Source organism: Nannospalax galili, unplaced genomic scaffold (assembly GCF_000622305.1).
Source record: "Nannospalax galili isolate Female #2095 unplaced genomic scaffold, S.galili_v1.0 scaffold471, whole genome shotgun sequence".
Classification (NCBI taxonomy): domain Eukaryota; kingdom Metazoa; phylum Chordata; class Mammalia; order Rodentia; family Spalacidae; genus Nannospalax; species Nannospalax galili.
In genome coordinates, this window is record NW_008330333.1 from 1,417,151 (window position 1) to 1,440,493 (window position 23,343).

At 41.5% G+C, this 23,343-nt stretch overlaps 1 protein-coding gene across 3 annotated transcripts; it reads right to left on the minus strand.

Moving 5' to 3' along the window:
• Positions 1-10,056: 10,056 nt before the first annotated feature.
• On the minus strand, positions 10,057-21,523 carry Znf200 (zinc finger protein 200). 3 transcript variants are annotated; one of them, XM_029570034.1, is made up of 6 exons: positions 21,428-21,523; positions 21,085-21,339; positions 20,127-20,451; positions 19,076-19,167; positions 18,703-18,796; positions 10,057-12,016 (listed from the first exon to the last, which is right to left on the minus strand). In XM_029570034.1, the coding sequence occupies exons 3-6, from the start codon at positions 20,368-20,370 to the stop codon at positions 11,340-11,342; spliced, it is 1,107 nt and encodes a 368-aa protein (XP_029425894.1). In that variant the 5' UTR covers positions 20,371-20,451; positions 21,085-21,339; positions 21,428-21,523; the 3' UTR covers positions 10,057-11,339. The 3 variants fall into 3 exon arrangements, with proteins under 3 accessions (XP_029425894.1, XP_008844206.1, XP_008844200.1); XM_008845984.3 differs by having other exon boundaries at positions 21,092-21,521; XM_008845978.3 differs by having other exon boundaries at positions 21,085-21,520.
• Positions 21,524-23,343: the final 1,820 nt, after the last annotated feature.

Sequence of the window (23,343 nt, forward strand, 5' to 3'; positions counted from 1 at the left end):
GTGGCCCAATTCCAATGTGGGTCAGAAGTTTTCAGACTTTCTCCTTAGGTCTGGAATCTTCTAAGAATGATTTTGGCCTCAGGAACTTGGGTGTTGGACTGACCTGAGATCCTGGCCTTGGCCGTGCCATGCAGGGATGCAAAGGCAGATGGGGTGCGCAGAAGCCCCAAGATTTCCCTGGGAGTGGATTGAGTAGCTGGGTTGTACTGGATGCAAAGGATCAGGGAGAGGAAAGGTAAGCCTCGGAGCCTCAGAAAGAGGCTTGGAGCCCCAGAAAGATGCTTTCAGCCCCAGAAAGAGGCTAGCGGGTGTTGCAGGATCAGGGAAGTAAAGGGAGGTGAGGGCGGGGCCAGGTCCAGAAGCGGTGCTCCTGGGGCCCAAGAAAGGCATTAAGTTGTTCTGGGTGAAAAGGATCAGGAAGCAGTATTGGCTCCCCAGGTGTCTCGGGCCCCAAGACTAGGAACCAAGATATTTATTTTTATTTTATGTGCATAAATGTTTTGCTTGCATGTATGTAAGTGCACCTATATCATGTAATCCCCATGGAGACCAGAAGAGGGTATCAGATGCCCTGGAACTGGAGTTACAGTTGGTTGTTAGTCATCATGTGGATGTTGGAAACTGATCCCAAGTTCCTCTGTGAGAGCAGCCAATGCTCTTAACTGCTAAGCCATCTCTCCAGCCCCAGTAACTTTTTTTAAAGGAAGTTTTTGAGGTAAGTTTAGTATGTGTTCTGACCCTAAAGAGGGCTCCTCACAGATGTCCTTTTTTATTGTTATGTAGCTCAGGATAGCCTTGAGTTCATAGCCCTTAATGCCTCAACCACTCAAGTGCTAGGAGTGAGTGCTCAGCAACGTCAGTCAAGCGAAAAGATTCACCATGCCTGGCTCTCAGATATTTTATTCTCTAGCTTTCTCCAGCAAACTAGCCATCCTACAGTCTAGGCTGTATCATCATTAGATCCAAGAATCTCCTGAAGGTTGTCTTTTAATACAACCTCTACTGTTCTTGAGAGTGTCTTTATTTTCCCTTAGTTCTTTGAGAATTTCAGACAATGTACTTTGAAGATATTCACACACTCCTCCAACTCCTCTCAGGTTCATCCCTCTTCCCTATCTACCCAACTTTATGTCCTCTTTATTTTAATTCCAATTTGTGCTGCCCATATGACCTTGGGTGTGTGGCCATCCACTGGAGCATGGTGGCCTAGTAGGGTCACACTCTTAAAGAAAACTGACTCTCCAGTTTTAAACTTCATGCACTGACACAAGTTAATTCAACTTCTTTGGAAAGAGATTAGGAATTATTTGCTATGGTCTGCTTCTCCTTCAGGTAAAAATCTTTGAGTCAGGGTACTGTGGCTCCTGAGGCCTCAGTACTCTCACATGCAACGTCTAACTGGGAATTTGGCAGAAGAGAGTCTGTACCTCTCATCCACACTCTTCCAGGACTGTCTCAGCAACCAGCATTTGGGCACAGGTCGAGGAGTTGTAGAGCAACCCAGGGGGGAGAACAAAGCATCTAGCTTGGAGAAGTGGGAGTCCTACATCTTTGACTGCTGCAGTTCAGAAGGGAGCTTCTGTCTCACAGAGTGGGGAAGGCAGAGGCTAGAGCGGTCTTGGTTCATTTACTGTGCACTATGAACAGATGTTTCTCCACTAGCTGTTTGTCCCAAGACTATTTCCAGAGACTTTAGATGCTTTGGAAAAATAATTTTTGCCGGCCATAATGGTGCATGCCTTTCATCCAAGCACAGAGGCAGGCAGACCTCTGTGAGACCAAGGCCAGCCTGGTCTACATGGCAAGTGTCACCAAGGAATGGGCCAGCAATGCCTCACGCTCACAGGTTGGAGTCAATCTCCAACTTGCTCTGATATTGTATAAGTAACATGGCAACACAGAGCCTTTTAAACATGTTTTTATAGGAATCTTCATTATTTACCAGGGATAAACTCCTAAAAGTAAGCAATTTGGCTAATTAACTTTTTTTTGGTGGTAGTTTTTATGTTTTTGAGGGGTTTTTCCTCCCATCCCACCCCTTTCCCCTCCCCACCACCTGCCTCTGTCTTCCAAGCACTGAGATTAAAGGTATGTGCCACCATGCCCAGCTGTTTTTGTGCTTTTGAGAGAGTGTCTATGTAGTCCAGGTTAGGCTAAAATTTGTGATCCTTCTGCTTCAGCCTCCTGAATGCTGGGATTATAGGTCTGTCCCACTATGCCTGGCTTCTTAATATTTAACTGATATTCAAAAAGCGTTGTGCTTATTCATGGGGTACTATGTTATGTTCCCTACATGTGTCTTTTATGTTTGGGGGTTTTTGTTGTTGTTGTTGTTTTTGTCTTCTCAAATATTTCTCATTTCTTTGCAATGAAAACTCAGAATTCATTCTGGAAATGTGCAGTAAATAATTGCTATCTGAAGCTGGGTGTGGTGGCAGCACTCAGGAGGCAGGGGCATGTGGATCTCTGGGAGTTCCAGGCCAGCTAGGGCTATAGGGAGACCCTGTCTCAAAAACAAAACAAAACAAAATCTGTAGTCACTACTCTGTGTAATGGAATTCCAGAGGCTTTTGCTCCTAACTTATCTTAGTCATTGATTAACTTTTTCCCATCCCACCCAACTCTTGCTGGCCTCTGGTAACTATCGTTCTACTTTCAACTCCCATTTGATCAACTTTTTAGGATTCCACACAATTGAAATCATATGTACTCATCTTTCTTTTCTCTGTTATTTAACATGATGATCTCAAGTTGCATCTATGTTGTTGCAAATTACAGGATTTCATTCATATTTTGGACAACAGTATTCCATTGTTTATATGTATCACATTTTCTCAATCTACTCATCAGCTGATGGACACTTAAATTATTTCCATTTCTTGGCTATTGTGAATGGTGCTGTAATAAACATGAGTGCAGGTGTCTCTTGATACTGGTGTCATCTTCTTTCTTTTTAACAGTTTATGTTACATTTATTTTCATGTATGTGTGCACATGCACTAGTTGCACAAGTGTGTCACAGCTCACATGTGGGTGTAAAAAGAACTTGAAGGAGTCAACTCTCTCTTTCCACCATGTGGGTCCTAGGGATCAAACTCAGGTCATCAGGCTTGGCAGCAAGTGCTTTTACCTGTTGAGCCATCGAATTGTGCCCCGCCCCGGAAATCCATACTGTTTTCCATAATGATTGCATTCATTTACATTCCCACCAACAGTGTGCAAGGATTTCCTTTTCTTCACATCCTCCCAAGCAGGTTTTTAATCTATTTACTATTAGCCACCTTTACCAAAAAGAGGTGATGTCTCATCATGGTTTTGATTTAAAATATGCATGCTGGCTATTTGTATGTCTTCTTTAGAGAAGTCGCTATTCGAATCTATTCGCCTTTTTTTTATTTTTTATTTTTATTTATTTATTTTTTTGTCTTTTTGAAGCAGGGTCTCCCTGTAGCCCCAGCTGTCCTGGAACTCACTATGCAGACCAGGCTGGCCTTGAACTCACAGAGATCCGCCTGCTTCTGCCTCCCAAGTGCTGGGATTAAAGGTGTGCGCCACCACGCCTGGCTTATTCTCCATTTTTTATTGCATTTTTGAGTTTTTACCATTTAGCTTTTGAAGTTCCTTACATATTCTGAGTATCAACCCCTTTCTTTTTTTAAAAAAAATCTCATTTACTATTTTTATTTGGTGTGTTTGAGTGTATTGACCACATGTATGTAAGTGCACCCATGCCACATGCAATGCCCACAGAGGTCAGGAGTTAGAGGCCCTGGCCCTGGGGTTATGGATGGTTATTCACCACCATGTGGGTGCTGGGAATAGAACCCAGGTCCTCTGTAAGAGCAGTCAGTGCTCTTAACTGCTGAGCCATCTCTCCAGCACCCCCAACCTCTTTTTAAATGTACATACTGAAAATATCTCCTCCCAGTCCCTGTTGTCTCTGCACTCTGTTCAGTACTTCATTTGCTGGCTAGGTTTTATTTTTCCATTCTATGTAATCCCATTAGTCTGTTTTGATGTGCTCTGAAGGTCTTATCCAAACAAGTATTGACCAGAAGCATATTGCCTGTTCTAGTGCTTCATGATTTCATGAAGTCTCACATTTAAATCTTTAATCCACTTTGAGTAAATCTTTGAAGCTAGTGTGGATAGGGATCTAGATTCAGTCTTCTGAATGAGAATATTGGATTTGCCCAACACAATTTGTAGAAAGACTGTCCTTTCTCCAATGTGTGTGCTCAGCAACTCCACTGAAAACCAAATGGCTGCAGATGCATGACCATACCTCGAGCCTTTATTGTCTCATGTTTCTGCTTCCCTTCCACTGTCATGATGTTTTGATTACTACAGCTCTGTCATGAGTTTTGCTTCTTATTTGTTCTTTTTGCTGAAAATGGCTTTGGTTATCCTTTGCTTATTCTTTTGGAAGTCCTACAAATTTTAGAATTATTTTTTCTTGCTTTGTGAGGAATGCCACTTTTATTTTTCTATGCATGCGCATGTGTATACACGTGCACATTTGTCTGTTTACATACAGGCATGTATGCAAATATGTGCATGTGCATGTGGAGGATAACCTTTTGTGTCATGCTCAGGAACGCTGTCCACTTCCTTTGAGACAAGATCTCTCATTGGCCTGCAGATCACTAATTAGGCTAGACCACAAGCTCCAAAAATCCTCCTGTTTCTGAAACCACTGTCTTGATTTCTATTTCAGATAATTAGCTATCAGCGTATAGCAGAGTTGATTTTTGTATGATTTTGTATCTTGCAACTTTGCTGAACTCATTTGGTAGAGCTAATATTTTTTTGTGTAGAGTTTTCTAAATAAGATCATGTCATATGAAATAGTGACCCTTTGAATTCTTCCAAGACTCTTTTTAAAGTAACAGAGTTGGAGCTAGGGAGAGATGGGTTGGCAGTTAAGAATGCTTGCTGCTTTTGCAGAGAAGAAGAGTTTGGTTCCCAGCATCCATATCAGGTGTCTCACAACCTCCTGTAACTCCAGCTCCAGAGAATGTGATGCCCTCTTCTGGCCTATGGGGGCACATACACACATAAACACAAATAAAAATAAATCTGGCTAGAGAGATGGCTCAGTGATTAAGAGTACTTGCTGTTCTTGTAAAAGGCCCAGGTTTGGTTCCCAGCACCCACATGGCAGCTAACAACTGCCCATAACTCCAGTTCCAGCGGATCTGACGCCCTCTTCTGGCTTCCACAGACATTGCATAACACGGGTGCATTTACATACATGCAGGCAATACACGTATACATATAAAATAGTTTAAAAAATAAATCTAACATAACATACTCATATAGTATCAACATGCTGTGTGAAATAGTAATTCCTTAAGTTTATCTAGTATCTCGTCAAAATATTTTTTCTCCAGATTTTAGAATAAGGACTCAACATTGCACAATTGGCTTAAATACCATTTAAATTATCATTTAAGCTAGAAATTTTTTCCATATATTTCATCCTTTCAATATATTTGCTCAATATATTTGGTGATGGGTATTGTTTGAGACAAGGTCTCATGTATCCCAGGCTGGCTTCAAACTCACTATGTAGTACTGAGGATGACCTTGAATTTCTGATCCTCCTGCTTCTACCTCCCAAGTGCTGGAATTAGAGTCATGCACCACTATGGCCGGTATACTGATGCTGCAGCTCTGACCCAGAACCTGGTGCATGCTAGGTATGTCCTATACACTCAAGCTGCACCCCAGGCCCAAAAATTGAGGGGTCTGTACTACAGTCTCCCACAGCCTAGATTTTGATAAGTGCATTGCCATCATGTTATTTAAAATGTTCCTCTGCCCTGTATTTCTGTTCTTCCTCCTTTGTCTGCCTTTCTCTTCTCTCTTGGCAGTGTCTCACTTTGTAATCCAGTAACTCACCACCTAGCCCAGGATGGTCTCAAACTCAAACTCATGGAAATTCTCTTGCCTCCATCTCCTCAGTTCCAGAATTGCAGGACTGCGCCACCATACCCTGTATTTCCTTTAAATGGTGATTTGGACCTAGAGGCTTGATCAGACTTAAGTACAATTTTTAAAACAAAACTAAAGCCAGGTGTGATGGTGCACACCTTTAATTCCAGCACCTGGGAGGCAGCAGTAGACCTACTTTGAGGTCTACATAAGTAAGTTCAGGCTATACAAGGTGACCCTCTCTCAACACTCTCCTCTCCAAAAACCAAAATCAGAGGGTGGTATGTTCAAATGAAGGCACGTCTCTGGTTGTCCTTTTTTTCTGGCAGCAAACACTGACACTTATGCTAAGTCCATGATTTATTAGAGGTTCATTTTCCGTATCTGTCCAGTAGTTTTAAGTTCTTTATGTGTTATCTATCTAGTTAATTATCCTTACTGCTGAAGATCTTTTTTTTTTTTTTTTTTTTTTTTTTTTTTTTTTTTTTTTTTTGGTCTTTTTGAGACAGGGTCTCCCTGTAGCCCCAGCTGTCCTGGAACTATGTAGACCAGGCTGGCCTGGAATTCACAGAGATCCACCTGTCTCTGTCTCCCGAGTGCTGGGATTAAAGGCGTGTGCCACCACACCCAGCTCTGAAGATCTTTTTAAAATAAGAAATTGCTATTGGATTTTGCCAAGTATCTTTTCTATGTCTAATGATGTGATCATATGATTTGTTAGCTCATTGTAGTGACAGTTTTTCAAATGCTGAACTAGCCTGGCATAACAGTAAATCTTATATGGTCACAGCATATAATTCTTTTAAAATATCATTAGAATTGATTTGCTTGTGATTTTTACATCTATGTTCATTAGAAATACTGTTCACTTTTTCTTTCTGGTAATGTATTTGTCCAGCTTTCCCTCCGCTTCTACTTTCCAGATTATAGGAAACAGGAATCTCCCCACCCCTCACACTTTAGATGTTCTGTAGAACCAGTGAAACCTCTTAGGCCCAGTGCAGTTTTGGAAGATTACTGATTCAATTATGTGTGTGTGTGTATTCAAATTATTTCTTCCTGGTTTTGATATAGCTGTGTCTTTCGAAGAGCTGGTCTATTTCATTTAGGTTATTCAATTTATGGGTACAGTGTTGTTCATAAGGTTCCTTTATCATTCTTTTAATGTTGGTGAGATCAGTGATAATGCTTACTCATTGATTTCTGATATAGTAACTTGTATCTTTTCTATTTTTTGTTCTTGGATAGACTAGGATTATTAATTTTGTTATGTTCTAAGAGGCAACTTTTGTTTTCAATTTCTCTGATTTCATTATTTTCAGTTACTTCTACTTTGCTTACTTTGGGTTTGCTTTTTCTACAATTTCCTAAGGTGGAAGCTTACTGCTCTATTTTGGATTTGGAATGTCACCCAAAGATTCATGTGTTAAAAGCTTGATTGCTTGTCTGTCGTGCTACTGGAAGTGATGGAACCTTTAGGGGTTGAGGCTTAGTGCACAGAAGTCAGGTAGTAGGAAGACCCTTGAAGGGGATGTTGGACTGTCAGCTCCTTCCCGTGTCCTTCACTTTTGAGTTGAACAGACCTCCTCCACCGTGAATTCTCACCCTGATGTATGATGCTGCCACAGGCCTAAAGCAACAGGGTCAAGCAATCATGGACTGAGAACACTAAAACAAAATCAAATAAACGTTTCCTCCTTCTAATCACCTTAAGTATTTTGTTAGAGGAATGAGAAGCTACTAGACTTTTACCTTGGACTCTCTTCTTTTCTCATGTGTATTCCATAGCACAGATTCACGTCACTTTTGCTGCGTCTCACAAGCTTTAGTAAGCTGAATTTCATTTGCAATTTTTTTTTTTTTTGCAATGTCTTAAAATTTCTCATGGCTTTATTTTCTTTGACTCATTTGGAAAAGTGTTTAATCTCCAAAACTTTGGGGATTTCCCTCTTATTTTCAGTTTAATTCTATTGTGATGAGAGTATATTTTGTGTGACTTCCATTTTTAAAAATCAGATGTTTTACGGCTCAGAGTATGGTCAATCTTAAATGTTCCATGGGAAGCTAATGAGATGGCTCAATGGTTAACAGCATTGGCTGTTCTTGCAGAAGACCCAGGTTTAAATTCCAGCACCCACATGGTGGCTAACAACTGTTCAGTTCCAGGAGGTTTGACACCCTCCTCTGACATCCATGGGCACTGCACGACATGGGTGCACTTACATCCATGCAGGCAATATCCTCATACACATAAAAATACTTTAAATGTTCCGTGGAAGTTTGAGAAGAATGTGAATTCTGCTGTTGTCAGGAAGTGGCATAAATGTTAAGGGTATAGAAAGCATGTGGTACCATGAAATTAAGATCAATCACTGAGAGGGATTCTATCCCATTCAGGATCTTGCGTGCACCTTGTTTTGTCAGGATGAATGCATTTCTCAACTCTCACCAGAAGTTTTCATATGCAACAGATAGTAATCAACCCAGAAACCCACAACTGGCCAATGTGCAGAGAACAAGAGGCTTCAGAGTCCTTATCTCTGAAAAGGACATCTATATCAAACTTCTGCCTCCCAAGGTTCAGGGATATTGCAAAAGAGGAGGCAGAAAGACTGTAAGAGCCAGAGGTAGTGGATGACCATAAGGAAACAGTTTTCCAGACAGCTGGTCAGTTACTCATATGAACTAACATCAATGATGACAGCATGCACAAGTCCCATGACAGCTCAGGCCACACAAAATCCCAGGACAGGGAAGGGAGTAAGAAACTCCAACCCACCTAAGGAAATTGTGACAACAGAGGGCTGCTGGAAGGGGCAGAGTCTCTTTCAAGCATGAGACTCTTTTTTTTTTTTTTTTGGCGGGGGGGGGTAGTCTTTTTGAGACAGGATCTCCCCCTAGCAGCAGCTTACTTGGAATTATGTGGACCAAAGCAAGAGACTCTTGATAGCTTAACCAAGCTCCAGCGGATGGACCCACATTGAAGGGCATTTGGGGATACAAATTTACATAGGCCTTATTTTATATATATAATGGAGTTATGTTATATTGGGTGGGGGCAATAAGGTGCAGATAGGTCAGGGATCTAAATACCATCAAATTATATTGTATGAAAATTGTAAAAATTAAATTTACAAAAGTTTTTAAAAATCACTGAAAGCAGATTCTGGCCATTTTAGAAGTTATTTTGGTGATTCCACTGTGCTCCTAAAATGCCAATGAAGTAGGCAAGAAGCTAGGAGAGTAGAGTCCTGTACACCAAATAGGAAAAGTTCCAGGAAGGGTATGATAAAAGGTTGTCAAAAACCAAAGAGAGATGGCCCAAGACAAACTGACATTGGGATGTTGGATTTGAGGAAACTGGAGATCACTGGTGATCTCAACAAATACAGCTCAAGGAATGCCAGGGATAAAGGGGAAACTGGTGTGGGCTCAAGAGAGGAAACACATACTGTGAACCAAGCCTAATAAAAATACTTGATTTTAGGGGGCTGGAGAGATGGCTCAGTGGTTAAGAGCACTGACTGCTCTTGCAGAGGACCTGGGTTCAATTCCCAGCGCCCACATGGTAGCTACGAACCATCCTTAACTCCAGTTCCAGGGGAATGCGAAGCCCTCTTCTGACCTCCGTAGCACTGCCCAACATGGGTGCACTCACATACATGCAGGCAATACACTCGTATACATAAAATTAAAATATTTTAAAATTTTGATTTTAAAAGCTTTGTAATCAATATTTATTAAACTAGGCTTCTAATTTGTTAAATAATGACTTTAAAATACTTTTCTCTATACATAGATGGGACAAGGATTTCTTGCTGGGGACTCTGACTCTCCTATCATTGCTGTAACTGTGTGGCCACATCTTGGGTGTGTAGGTGGGTTCTCCACATGTGACAATGGCATGGTGCCCCCAACAAATACTGTTCTGGCAATTTCTGTTCACAGGCCACATTTCCAGAAATTAAGAATATAATATCCCACAGAGATCTGCCTGCCTCTGCCTCCCAAGTGCTGGGACTACAGGCGTGCGCCACTACACCTGGCTCAAAAAAACCTTTTAAGAATAACCAACTACAAAAATACAATGGCAAAAATATACAGTAACAAAGCTGTGTAAAAAGTGGAAAAAAATTGAAACATTTATTCAGGAAAATACTGCACAAATAAAAAGGTTTCTGGATAAGACACAAAATCTGGAGACACTAATGAATTTTCTTAAATAATGTACAAGATGCATTCATTCCAAACAAAATAACCAATGTGAACTTCAGGAAACTTAGAATCAGGCAAAACTGACTTAAAAATCCTAAGCACACCACTACAAGATTGTCTCATGAAGGCACCATTGGCTTTGCTTCTATGCAGAGAGCACTGAAGGCCAAGGACATCAAGCATCCACCTCAATAAAGATACCTGGAATCCTGTCTCGAGAGGCAATGGGACTGACCCTCTGGAGATACCATTTCTAAAAACGTTACCTTATGAGGTAGTAACCATCCCACTGCTCAAGGTCTGATGGCTATACAAAGTAGAATTAAGCATAAGTAAGGTCATCAACAAACCATGGATCCAAGCCAACTTCTCTTGCCTCCAGGTCTGCCCCTCTTCTTCAAGCCCACTGGGATTCCCTCCCTCTATGGGAGATCTTGGTTCAGGAGAGCGATAAGGTCGAGCTTGACAATGAGTCAGAGTGAACCACACTTCTTTTTATAGCGGCATGAGACTAACATATGAAAGATCAACAGAAAGAACAGCAGACATGCGGTTTTGTAGAAAGGACTTTTGTAAAATAGTCTCTTTTCACCACAAATTACCAATGTTATTGGACTGATCATTATTCTAAATTTCATACAAATGAGTTAAATATTTGACACTCATGAGCTGTAGTTTTCTATATTGAAAAGTAAACAATTAAACATTCAATCTTCATCAGGGTATTCATAGAGGGTTACATGAATGGCTATTGGAAGATGTTGGTTGAAAAAAAAATCAGTGATGTGGCTTTCAAGGGAATAGTTTGAGATAAGGACCTCTGTATTACTTCTCAAAAGTGTAAATTTCTGTGAGGGAAAAAGATCTATTTCAAAAGATGAGTCACTGATCACCTTTGAGGTACACAGTCATGAACTCCATTCATATTTCATTAGGAAGGGGTTGTGCAACCTATACATTTTACAACTTCACAAAGAAAGCTTCTTAGTCCAAAAGGCCTGGATGCTGACTGAGGTATATTAAAGCACTTGAAGATGTTTCTTTCCCTCGGAAACTTCTAAAATTTTGATGTTTCAGCCAAGATGGCTCTAATGAGGTCTCTCATGTATTAGTATCTTTTTAGGCAGCCCGGAGATTCCAGAATTCTTTATGGAACTTTTCAGGCAGAGGCAGGATCTTTCCTCACCTCATTTCTGCTTCTGAATCTTACAGGCTGAGTGAATTCTCTCATGCCTGGTACAGTTTGACAGGCGACCAAATCTTCTCCCACAGTTTTTGCAACTGTATGGTCTCTCAACCTCATGACTCTGCAGGTGCAGCACAAATTCTTCATTTTGGCGGAAAGTTTTCCCACATTCTGGACACTTAAATATCTTCTCCCTTATATGAATTCCTTCATGGCGACTCCGATGAGAATTCTGACGAAAGTTTTTCCCACACTGAGAACAGGAATAAGGTTTCTCACCTGTATGGATTCGCTCATGCTTATTGAGGTTTGTTTTATGATTGAATCTTTTCCCACAGTGGCTACAGTCATAGGGCTTCTCACCAGTGTGAGTCCTCTGGTGGGAAATAAGGTAAGAACTTTCATGAAACTGTTTTCCACACACGGGACACGTATACAACCTTTTTGTTTTCTGATCTTGAGTAAGTGCAGTAATATTGATGTCTACATATTTTGAGAGATCCTCCAGTGGATCCTCATTTTCAATGGTAACTAAAAGACTCCTCAATTTCCTTTGCTGTGGAATGGGTGTGTTTATTCTTCCTTTTTTGCAAGGTTTGTCCACTGCATCAACATCTGAAGACTTCTCTCTAAAATCATTCTGAAGAACTTCACCCTTGGGATTACTCTCATTGAATGCTGAAATAAAGAGAATGTTAAGACTGTTGAGAGATTTGACAATACTGGCCAAGAAAGAAGTCAGATTTCTTGTGAAACAATAACCTTGGTGAGTCAGGAATGGTGGTACACACTTGTAATCCCAGTATTCAGGCAACACAAGGAGAAAAGGACTGGTGCAAATTCAAGTCTGGACTGGCCTAAATAGTGAGTTCCAGGCCAGTTGGAGTCACCTAGCAAGACATATTCTCAAAAAAGATAAAACAAACATAATTTTCAAACTTAGCCTTATTACAGCTTTTTTCCCCCAAATAATTTGTGTGTGTGTGTGTGTGTGTGTGTGTGTTTCTGTGTGTGGATATGTGCACATGAATGCATGTGCCTGCAGAAGCCAGAAGAGGGCATCAGATCTCCTGAAGTTGGAGTTACAGGAGGTTGTAAGCAGCCTAACGTAGGTGACAGGAACAGAATTTAGGTCTTCTGCAAGAGCAATGTGCGCTCTTTAACTGCTGAGCCATCTCTCCAATCCCTCACAGCTCTTAATCCCACAGCTCTACTTAGTGGCTTGAAAAATGTCCCCCATAGGCTCACATATTTAAACACTTGGTTACCTGTCGGTGATGCTGTTTGGGGAGGTTACGGAACCTTTAGGATGTGGAGCCTTGCTGGAGAAAGTGGGTGTGGGTCTTGCACCACTTCCAGTTCATTCTCTGCTCTCTGTGTCTGATTAGAGATGTGATCTCTCAGCTTCCTGCTCAAACAACTTGCTGCCATGCATCCCCCACCATTATGAACTCCCCCTCTGGAACTGAAACCAAAATAAATTCTTGCTTCCATAAATCACTTTTGGTCATGGTGTTTTATAACAGCAACAAAAAAGAACTAATACAATTACCATTCTACTCTCCACAGCAATATCAATTTCTATACAATGACCACTACATGAATAGCATCTTCATCTTGCCTACATGAAATTTTAAAATACCTAATAGACATAAAAAGTCACTATATCATTACTACTTTTCATTTTGATCATGATAAATGATTTATCTTAATCCCATACATTTAAATAAGATTTTATGGAGGTTGGAGAGATGGCTCATCGGATAAGAGCACTGGCTGCTCTTGCAGAAGACCCGGGGTTTGGTTCCCAGTACCCACATGGCAACTAACAACTGTCCATAACTCCAATTCCAGGGTATCTGACACCTTCTTCAGACCTCGGCAGGCAATGTACAATATGGGTGCACTTACATTCATGCAGGCAATACATACATACACATAAAATATGCCAGGCGTGGTGGCGCACGCCTTTAATCCCAGCACTCAGGAGGCAGAGGCAGGTGGATCTCTGCAAGTTCAAGGCCAGCCTGGTCTACATAGTGAATTCCAGGACAGCTGGGGCTACAGGGAGACCCTGTCTCAAAAAGAACAAAAAATAATAAGAAGAATAAAATATAAAAACTAAGATTTTATGTATCATATATTTTTAAAATTTTGATTTCTATGTGTAAGAGTGCTTTACCTGCATATTTGGCTCGTGGAGACCAAGAGGGCATCAGATCCTCTAGAACTTAAGTTACTGACAGTTGTTAACTGCCATGTGGGTGCTGGGAACCAAACCTAGGTTCCTTGCAAGAGAAGCCAGTGCTCTTAATCACTGAACTCTCTCTCCAGTCTCTATATATTTAATATCATAATCTCTTTTGTAACTCATTATTGATATAGTTTTACTTTTTTTTTTTTTGTCTTTTTGAGACAGGGTCTCCCTGTAGCTTCAGCTGCCTGGAACTCACTCTGTAGACCAGGCTGGCCTCGAACTCAGAGGATCCACCTGTCTCTGCCTCCCGAGTGCTGGGATTAAAGGCGTGTGCCACCACGCCAGGCTGTATATTTTTAATTTTTAAAATTAAACTGATTTATCTATTTTGGGTTGGGGATACATGTACCATTGTGTGTGGAGATCAGAGGATAGATTCAGGAGTTGGTTCTCTCCTCCCATCACATGGGTTCTAGGAATCAAACTCACATCATCAGGCTTACAAGGCAAGTGATATTATCGGCTCAGCCATCTTTCTGACTCAATTAGTTTTCTTTTTAAGGCTGAGTTTAATCCAGTATTTAGAACATACTAAAATTAACTCTCTTCTAAATGATGACTCTGCTATCCTAGCCCACTTATAGCAATCTCATTTTCACCTTGTTTAGAAATGTTTGCATTATTGGTTTTTCTATTTTTTTCTCTGTGCATGTGTATGTGTGCACTCATATCTGTGGTGTGTGTACATGCTTGCATGTAGAGGTCCAAGACTGATGTGCAAAATCATCCTCAATTTTCTTCCACCTTATTCACTGAGGCAGGGTCTCTCAATGAAACCCAGAACTGACTGATAGGTTGATTAGTCTTGCTAGTCAAATTGCTCTGGGGATCCCCTGTCTCTGGAGGTCACCTGTGGCTGGAATTACAGCTGGGCTACCATGCTCAACTGGCATTTTGTATGGGTTTCTGGAGATCCAAATTCAGGTCCTCATGCTTGAGTGGCATGCTCTTTAACCACTGAGCCATCTTCCTAATGCTATTTAGATTATTCTTACACACAGGCTGTATCTTGGCTACTTTTCCTCAGTTTGTTGTTTTGCACCATGTCTAATATTGGCAAAAACAGTCAAAATAGTCATTTGCTCATTTAAAAAAGTTTGGGGGCTGGAGGGATGGCTCAGCAGTTAAGAGCACTGGCCGTTGTTGCAGAGGACCAGTAACTCCAGTTCCAGGGGATCTGACAACTTCTTCTGTCCTCTGTGGGCACTGTACAACATGGGTGCACTTATACACATGCAGGCAAAATACTCATACAGATAAAAATGAAGGTTTGACTGATTGTATTTACAGAAAAATGTGCAGGGCACATACATCTTTACATGACTTTAAACTTCCCATTATGAAGCATCTTCATTATTTAAGCATCTTTTTACATTTACCAATAGAACACATCTATTTTACTCCCACTTATATCCTTCTCAATGAGGTTTTTAAAAATATTTTACTATTTTTATGTGTATCAGTGTATTGCCTGCATATAGGTAGGCAGTTGCACCTGTGTCTATGCCCTACAGTATCCTCAGAGGTCAGAAGAGGTTGCCAGATTCCCTGGAGTTATGGACAGTTTTTAGCCACCATGTGGGTGCTGAGAACTGAACCTGGGTCCTCTGCAAGAGCAACCAGTGCTTTTAACCGCCAAACAATCTCTCCAGCCCCCCCAAATGTGATTTCTTTCCATTCATTCAATTCAACTTTTGTATCCTTTCCAATTTTCCACATCCTTTAAGGTTATTTCTAAGCAGTTAATCTTTTATGTTTCTATTTTAGTCTGGATTCCATAGTCTTTTAAGTGATTATCTGTTTGCATCTATGAAAGCTACTTTCTATTTGTCAGTTTTATATCCCATTACCTTACTGAATGCTCCATGTACTAAGTTTTCAAACATGCTGTAGGGTTTTCCAGCTACACAATTACATCATATAGAAACTGGTCAGGTGTGGTGCACACTTTTAATCCCAGCACTCAGGAGGCAGAGGCAGGTGGATCTCTGAGTTCAAAGCCAGCCTGGTCTACAAGTTCCAGGCCAGCTGGGGCCACAGGGAGACCCTGTCTCAAAAAGACCTCCTTCCCCACCAAAAAAAGAAAGAAGCATTTTTTTAATCTTCTCTCAAATTCCAATGCATCTAAATTTTTACTTAATTCCTTACTCATTTACCTGTACTGGCTAGCACCTGAAACACAATGCTAAACAGTAGCAATGATAATGAGATTTCTCACTGTATTCTCAATATTAGTGGGAATGTCTTCCATTAAAGAAACATTTTAAGGGCTGAAGATATGGGTCAGTTGGTAGAGTGCTTGTCTAGCACAAATACAGTCCTATGTTCAATCTCCAATATCACATAAACCATTTGTAGTGGCATATGACTATATTCCCAGTACTTGGGAGGTAGAAGCAGGAGGATCAGAAGTCCCAGGCAAGCCTGGGATACCTGAGACTTTGTCTTAAAAAAAGAAGTACTTGGAGCTAGAGATGGTTTAGAAATTAAGAGCACTTGCTATTCTTGTAGAGGACCCAAGTTCTGTTCTCAGCACCCACATCACAGCTCAAAAACATGTTAACTCCCATTCCAGGGAATCTTCTGGCCTCCATGGGCACCAGGCATGCATATGGTGCAGGTGCACACACATGTATACACTCATACACATAAAATAAAAATAAATCTTAAAAAAAAAAGCAGCACTTTTAAGATCAGGGATTGTAGTTCAGTAATAAGAGTGCTCGTCTGCCATGAGCTGGGTCTGATTCCTAGCACAGGGGAAAAAGCACTTTAATATTGAATGGATTAATAACATTACTAATTTATTGGATGTTCCTATGAAGAAGAGATTTTAATTTTACCCTTTATCACTTCAGTAATTATGAAAATGACCATAGGATTTTCTCCTTCTACTATAAGATATATATTATTTGACTTTTTTTCCTAATTCAATGGAAGATTTTTTTTTACTTTGAACCTATTAGACTTTTTAAAATTGTAACTTCTATCCTCAAATGATTATTGCTTTTGCATTTTTCTAAATTATACTTTTATTGAGTTTTTTGTGCATTTCATACAATAGATCTTAATCATATTTAGACACACACCCCCACACACACTAGATTTCATGCATTCTGCCACATATGCTAAGTCCTATCTGGTCAAGCTTTTGTACCCAGATAGATGTCCCTCAGTGTAAGGATGCAGGTTCATCCACTGGAGTCTAGTCAGCATATCTACAGTCACTACCTTAAAGAAGATCAAGCTTTTGCATTCTTGAAATAAATTGATTCAAAAATGGTTATGTTTCAGGTTTCAATGCTTTGTTACATTAATTTCATAAAAAGAATTGTAATTTTTCAATCTTTATCTGTACTCTTAAAGTTTTCATGGCACTACATTGTTCAATGTTTAAAGATTTAGAAGAAATCTATGAAAAGGGGTAACACTGTTATTTACCCTACTGATTTTCTAAATTTCAATCACAAACATCATTTTTTTTTTCTAAATTAATACATGTTTTAACAGTCATGAATTTTTTTTGAAGCATAATTTTAAACTATATCATACATTCTGGGTTTTTGTTTTGTTTGAGACAAGGTCTCACTATATAACCCTGGCTGGCCTGGAACTCACTGTGTAGACCAGGATTGCCTCAAACACACAGGGTTCCTCCTGCCTTGACTTCTTTAGTGCTGGGATTAAAGACATGTACCACCACCACACTGGTCCACATCAAAGATTCTGAAATACTGGAGCTGAAGAGATGGATCAGTGGTTACGAGTACTAGGTGCTCTTGCGGAAGACCTGGATTCAAATTCCAGCATCCACATGGCAGCGAACAGCCATCCATAACTTCAGTTCCAGGGAATCTGATGCCCTCTTCTGGCCTCTCCAGAAACTGCACGACAGGGGTGTGCTTACATATATGCAGGCAAAACATTCATACACATAAAAAATAAAAGAAAAAAGGTAAAAAAAAAAAAAAAAAAAAAAAATTCTGAAAAGATATGAGATTCTGATAGTGTTCTGTAAAAAAACAAAATTAAAGAATTCTAATTTGTTTTTTCTTCTTTAGCCCAAGGTTGCTTAACAACTTAAAACTTTTCAGGGACTGGGGATATAAGGCAGTTAGTAGAGTGTTTTGTCTAGCATACATGAAGGCCTGGGTTCAATTTCCAGTACTACATAAACCAGTCATGGTAACACACTCCGAAAGTTCCAGCAAAAAGGATGTGGGAGGCAAAGAGGATCAGGAGCTCCAGATCATCCTTGGCAACTCAGTAGGTTTAAGGCTAGCTGGGGTTATACAGAGATCCTGTCTCAAAAAATACAAAATTGGCCGGGCGTGGTGGTGCACGCCTTTAATTCCAGTACTTGGGAGGCAGAGGCAGGCGGATCTCTGTGAGTTCAAGGCCAGCCTGGTCTACATAGTAAGTTCCAGGACAGCTGGAGCTACAGGGAGACCCTGCCTCACAAAGACCAAAAAAAAAATTTTAAATAAAAATAAATTCTTCCTTTTGCTTCTTTCAGCCACTTTGTCACAGTAACACACAACACATAATGGTAGAACCTCTCCTGCTCTCTTTCTCTTTCTTTCCATTTCCCTAGTTAACAGAACTATTTTTCCAATTGAATTTCAGGCAAGACTGTCTAGTTCCAGTTAAAAGGTATTGCCAAAGGAATTATACTGAAGTCAAAAATGAATTATTAAAGTCTTACCTAACAAAATAAATCCCCTTTCCCATCACTGCCTCCTAGTAATGTTCACCCACAACTGCAACTCCATGACTAGGCTCTACCACATGAGATGAAACAAAAACAAAACTTCTGTGCACTTGTACTTTATTAGGTAAGAGTAGAGCTTCAGCAGCTCCAAAGATGAAAACTGTATTTTCTGGACAGGCATGGTGGTGCACAACTGTAATCTCAGCACTTAGGAAGTAGAGGCAGAAAGATTATTTCAAGTTTGATATCACTATAGGCTACATAGTGAGTTTCAGACCAGACAGGACCACAAAATGAGACCCTGTCTCAAAGTCAAGAAAAATTGCTTTTGCTATAGCACACAATATTAACACAAAAAAACTTGATATAAAATCATCTCCCCCATATGACTGCTACCTTTCTTCTCTGGGGTAGGTTGTTGAGCAGGATCTGTGCTCACACATTCTTCTTGGGAGTGATATACATTCAAATCCTCAAAGACCATCTGCACCTGAAAGAACAAGAGACCACTTCCCATTTAATAAATGAGGTTTCTTGGCAGCTCTGCTGGTAAGACTTAGACCCAAAAATTAAGGAAAAGGTTGGCAAAGCTCCTCTAAAGCCCTCACAGGAGCAGCACAAACAGGATAGCCAGAAGAAAGCAGAAGAGAAACATCCAAGGAGTCTGACTTCTAAGAAAGTGTTATATGCAGGTTGACTGAAAAGGGAAGGCTGCAAGAGCAGAGAACGTGATGCACTCAAAACAGTTGAGTGGGAAAACCAAACCCACCTCAGAGTCAGCTTTAAAACACAGAGACACTGTCTCCTGTTTCTGCTGGACTCCTTCTCTGGGAAGAAGCTTCACTAAAGGATGAGGTAGCACTGGGGAAAGAGGAAGCTGTAGTTAGTGAAAAACTAAGTGATTCTGCTATAGACACTCTGCCCAAACCTTGAGGCCAAGCTGTACTCCCTTCTTTGGCAGGTAACTCATAGCTACTTCCGCTCCTGTGATTCCTGAAGATGGTCAAGTCATTAAAAACAGAATCTTCCAAATTTTTCAACAAAGAGGTCACCATAGAGAGAGTGTAGGGAGCAAAATGCAAGGATGGATGGCCTGAACAAGGTTCTAAAATCCTACATAAACTCAGGACCACTTCATAATTCATCTAAACTGTTTACTCTTTTTCCATTCTGAATGCCTGGGTAAACTGATAATACAAAAAAGTACACACACCACATAGTTTGTGACTTTACATACATCTGGCATATCCGTTAGGATCCGGCTTGAAAAACAATAGCCCAATGCATTAAAATTGACTCTTTTTTTAATGTTTTATTTATTTATTTTATTTTATGTTTTTGAGTGTATTGCCTGCATGTATGTGAGTGCATCCATGTTGTGTAATGTTGCGGAGGTCAGAAGGAGGCATCGGATTCCCCTGGAACTGGAGTTAAGGACGGTTTGCAGCCACCATGTGGGTACTGGGAATTGAACCTGGGTCCTCTGCAAAAGCAGTCAATGCTCTTAACCGCTGAGCCATCTCTCCAGCCCCATAAAACTGACTCTTTTTTTTTGAGACAGGGTATCATATAATGTTTCTAAGTGCCCAAGATAACCTTGAATTTCTTACCCTCCTGCCTTCACCACCCGTTTTATGCATTGCTAAGGATTGAACCCAGATGTTTATACATGCCACAAAAGTACTCTACCAGCTGAACCACAACCCCAGCCCTGACTCCTTTTTCAATATCCACCATTCTAACTTAAATTCACAGCTAGTGAAGAGTCCCAGTCCCCAGTACCAGCCCCTTTTCTTCTAGTAAAACAAGCACAAACTCACCGTTGTTCTGAAGGCTTGAATTCACATTCTTCATAACCAAGGACTCCTTGTCTTTCTGACAGGGCTGGCCCACGAATGGCTTAGGCCAGAAGTCAAGAAAGTGCTCCAGAACCAGCTGGTGGATGGTCTTGGGCTCACTAGTGTCATGTCGAAGGCCTTGGCCTAGCTTGGAGTCCCTCGGAACTCTCAGTACAAAGGATTTCTTTGGCTTTGTAGATAATGGAACCACTTTTGTAGTCAGCATGCTTTGTAACAAAAGACCACACTGGTTCTGGGGGCTTCTGAGCCACTTCTTTTACTGAAGGAAATCTGGCAGATAACCAAGCTGGAGACAGATAAACTAAGGATTACCACAAGACAAGGCAGGGCATGACTACACTCCAATATACGGGTTGGGTGGTGAGGGCATTTGAGATCTAAACCGGGCAGGAAAGCTGGGGTAAGGAAGCCATAATTGAAATGGAGAATTCCTGAGCAGGATACTCTTAGAAACACCTGGAAATGACCCTGAGCACGAAAACCAAAGCTCAAAAGCCAAAATGGAAGAGAACGATGGCGGCCAGCAGAAGGTGCAGGGTCACCGTCCCATTAAACATTAAGTGCAGATCCAGTAGGAAGAGTTTAAGTCATAACTGTACAAAGAGCAATGGGATAGGAAACAGACAACCTAGAGTACACATTTCGTGCCTTCTGGGCAAAGGTTGAGGACTAGGGGCGGGTGGGGGGGTACTCGATGCCGCCTAAGGGGTCCACACAAGGCCTATGGACTTTTCACCACTGTTGAAAGGCAGAAGACCAGGTCCGGCCGACTTTGAGGCCTCTCCCATCAACCCAGGGTCAGTGACGGCAAAGCCCACCCCGTGGCACTGTATGGGGTGCTCGTGGCCCCCTACCCGCTCTAGTATCCCAGCATGGACAGCGCCCGGTTTCCTAGCAGCAGCCCTAACCCGACTCCTACCCGTCACCTCTCTCTGCCACCGGCGGTCGCTGAAACTTGGGCTCGAGGAATGACCCGGGAAACCAGAAGCGGGAGGCTGTTCTCTCGCCTCGTCCTGGCCAAGAGTGTCCTCAGACACCGCCAGCAACCATTGGGCCTCCAGTGGAGAGGATGGCGGGACGCGGTTCCCTGTGGGAACCCTCCGTGAAGCCACATCCGTCGAGCCACTTCCGGTACAGAAGCCTGGTCTCCTCTCTCGGAGCCGAGCACCTAGTGCTTGAGAAAGTGAGGCTGAGGGCCTTCTGGCGGAGCTCTCAGGGCCGGAGGAAGGCCGGGAAGGCGGACGCCACTCTCTGCGGCTAACCTGCGAGGCACGAAGCAGGAGGCTGGCGCTGGTCCTCTTGGGCGGTGGGCATCCGCCATGAAGAGCCAGCCTCGTGCCCAGGCCTCGCTGGGAAATGTAGTTCAGCTCCAAACTGCCACTGAGAGACCAACAGGTGGTGGTGCTTGTGGTGGGAGGGGCGGGACTAGGCACTGCCGGAAGTTGGCCTCCTGTGGGACGGGAAGGTCTGAGGCTGTTTCCGCTGCTGGATCCTTGTCTGTGTAGGGACCTGCGGCACGCTCTGGCTCTCGGCGAGCTGGGTAAGGGGCTGCCGTTGGTCCCAGCTTACTAATACCTCTACATTGCCAAACTGTATTTTAAGAGGGTCTCTATTTCCAAACTCATTTTTGGCTACCACATGACGAGATTTTTTTTCTAGCAAGAAACTCATGACATTCGCCTGCCTCAGTGCCGAGTGCTGGGAAAACTAATGTGGCTCACCAAGACTGCCTTTTTTTCTGCATTTTCCATACTCAGTTCATTCTCAGTGAGGCATTGGTGAGGGTTAGAACAACCTATGGTGGAGATTCCCCTATTCCTTCATGTATGTAATGCCAGCCTCTAGCAGAATGTCAAACTTTTAAAAATATATATATTAATTTTTATATGTTTGAATGGTTCGCCTGCATGTATGTAAGTGCACCACATGCATGCAAAGCCCACTGAGGTCATAAGAGGGTGCCATGTTGGATCATCTGGAACTGAAGTTAATGACAATTGTTAGCCACCATGTGGTGCTGGGAACCGAGGCCCCAGTCTTCTGCAAGAGCAACTATTTCTCCATTCCCGTTTTCGGTTTTTTGTTGTTTTTGATTTTTAAAAGTGTGTCAGTGCTAATAATAGCTGACTCACTTGACTATGACAAGATATGTTTCAAAAAATAATATTGGGGCTGGAGAGATGGCTCAGCAGTTAAGAGCACTAGCTTTTCTTGCAAAGGACAGGAGTTCCTTTCCAAGCACCCACATGGCAGCTAACAATTGTAATTCCACTTCCAGGGGAATCTAATGCCTTCTGGTATCCACAGGCATTGCACAAAGGGATGTACTTACCTACCTTCAGGCAAAACACACATAAAAAGAAATTTTAAAAGAATATGAAAAATGTAAACAAAAAATGCTTGTAAAGTATCTGCTTACCCGTACATCAAAATTTGCAAAACTTTTATTATGAGTAAGCAAACAGTAGAAAGTACCTTAAAAAGCCAGACATAATCCCAACACTGGGGAGGTGGAGATAGGAAAATTCCTGGAGATCATAGGAAAGCCAATCTACTCAGACAGTTCTAGACCAGTTAGAGACCCTGTCTCAAAAAAAAGAAAAGAGGTCAACACCTGAGGTTGACCTCTGATCTCCATGTACTATATACACACATGTGCACATACATGTGCAGATATGTACACAGACATGCACACCAAAACATTCATGCATATATGGTTAAATCATTATGTTTTATACTGGAATACAATGCAACCAATAAAAAGAAAGTGAAAGGGAAATTACAAAACAGTATTGTTATGATAAGAACAGCAACAGTTCATCCCAAAAAGAAGTTGACACAAATTATCTTAGGTATGAGGTTTATTATTAGAATAAAAGGGTCTCAAAGGCCATGATTGGGCCTCAAGGTAGAAGGGAGAGCATTAGACAAATACAACATGTGGAGATCTAAACATGATGGAGCCTTAAAGAAGAGGCTTCCTCCAGAGCGGTCTGCATCCCAATTCCCTATCAGCAATTTAGGTAACCTCTTTAAAGGATGGTGTGATGAGAATAGAAGGTAGGAATTGGCTAGGTGGTTAGGGTTAAAAGACCCCAAAGAAAAGTAGCCAGTTTCTTGGCTAAAAGTCAAAATGTCCTTGGGCCTCTTAGCAACATACTCTGTTTCAATGGCCAAA

Bases quoted from the DNA above. Each gene is read 5' to 3' on its own strand.
- Znf200 (XM_029570034.1), bottom strand. From the start codon at position 20,370: ATGCTGACTACAAAAGTGGTTCCATTATCTACAAAGCCAAAGAAATCC. The intron at 18,797-19,075 runs GTGGGTTTGGTT...TTGTTCTTTCAG, and splicing joins GTTTTAAAGCTGACTCTGAG to GTGCAGATGGTCTTTGAGGA. The intron at 12,017-18,702 runs GTAGCAGTCATA...TCTTTATTTCAG, and splicing joins ACCTACCCCAGAGAAGAAAG to CATTCAATGAGAGTAATCCC.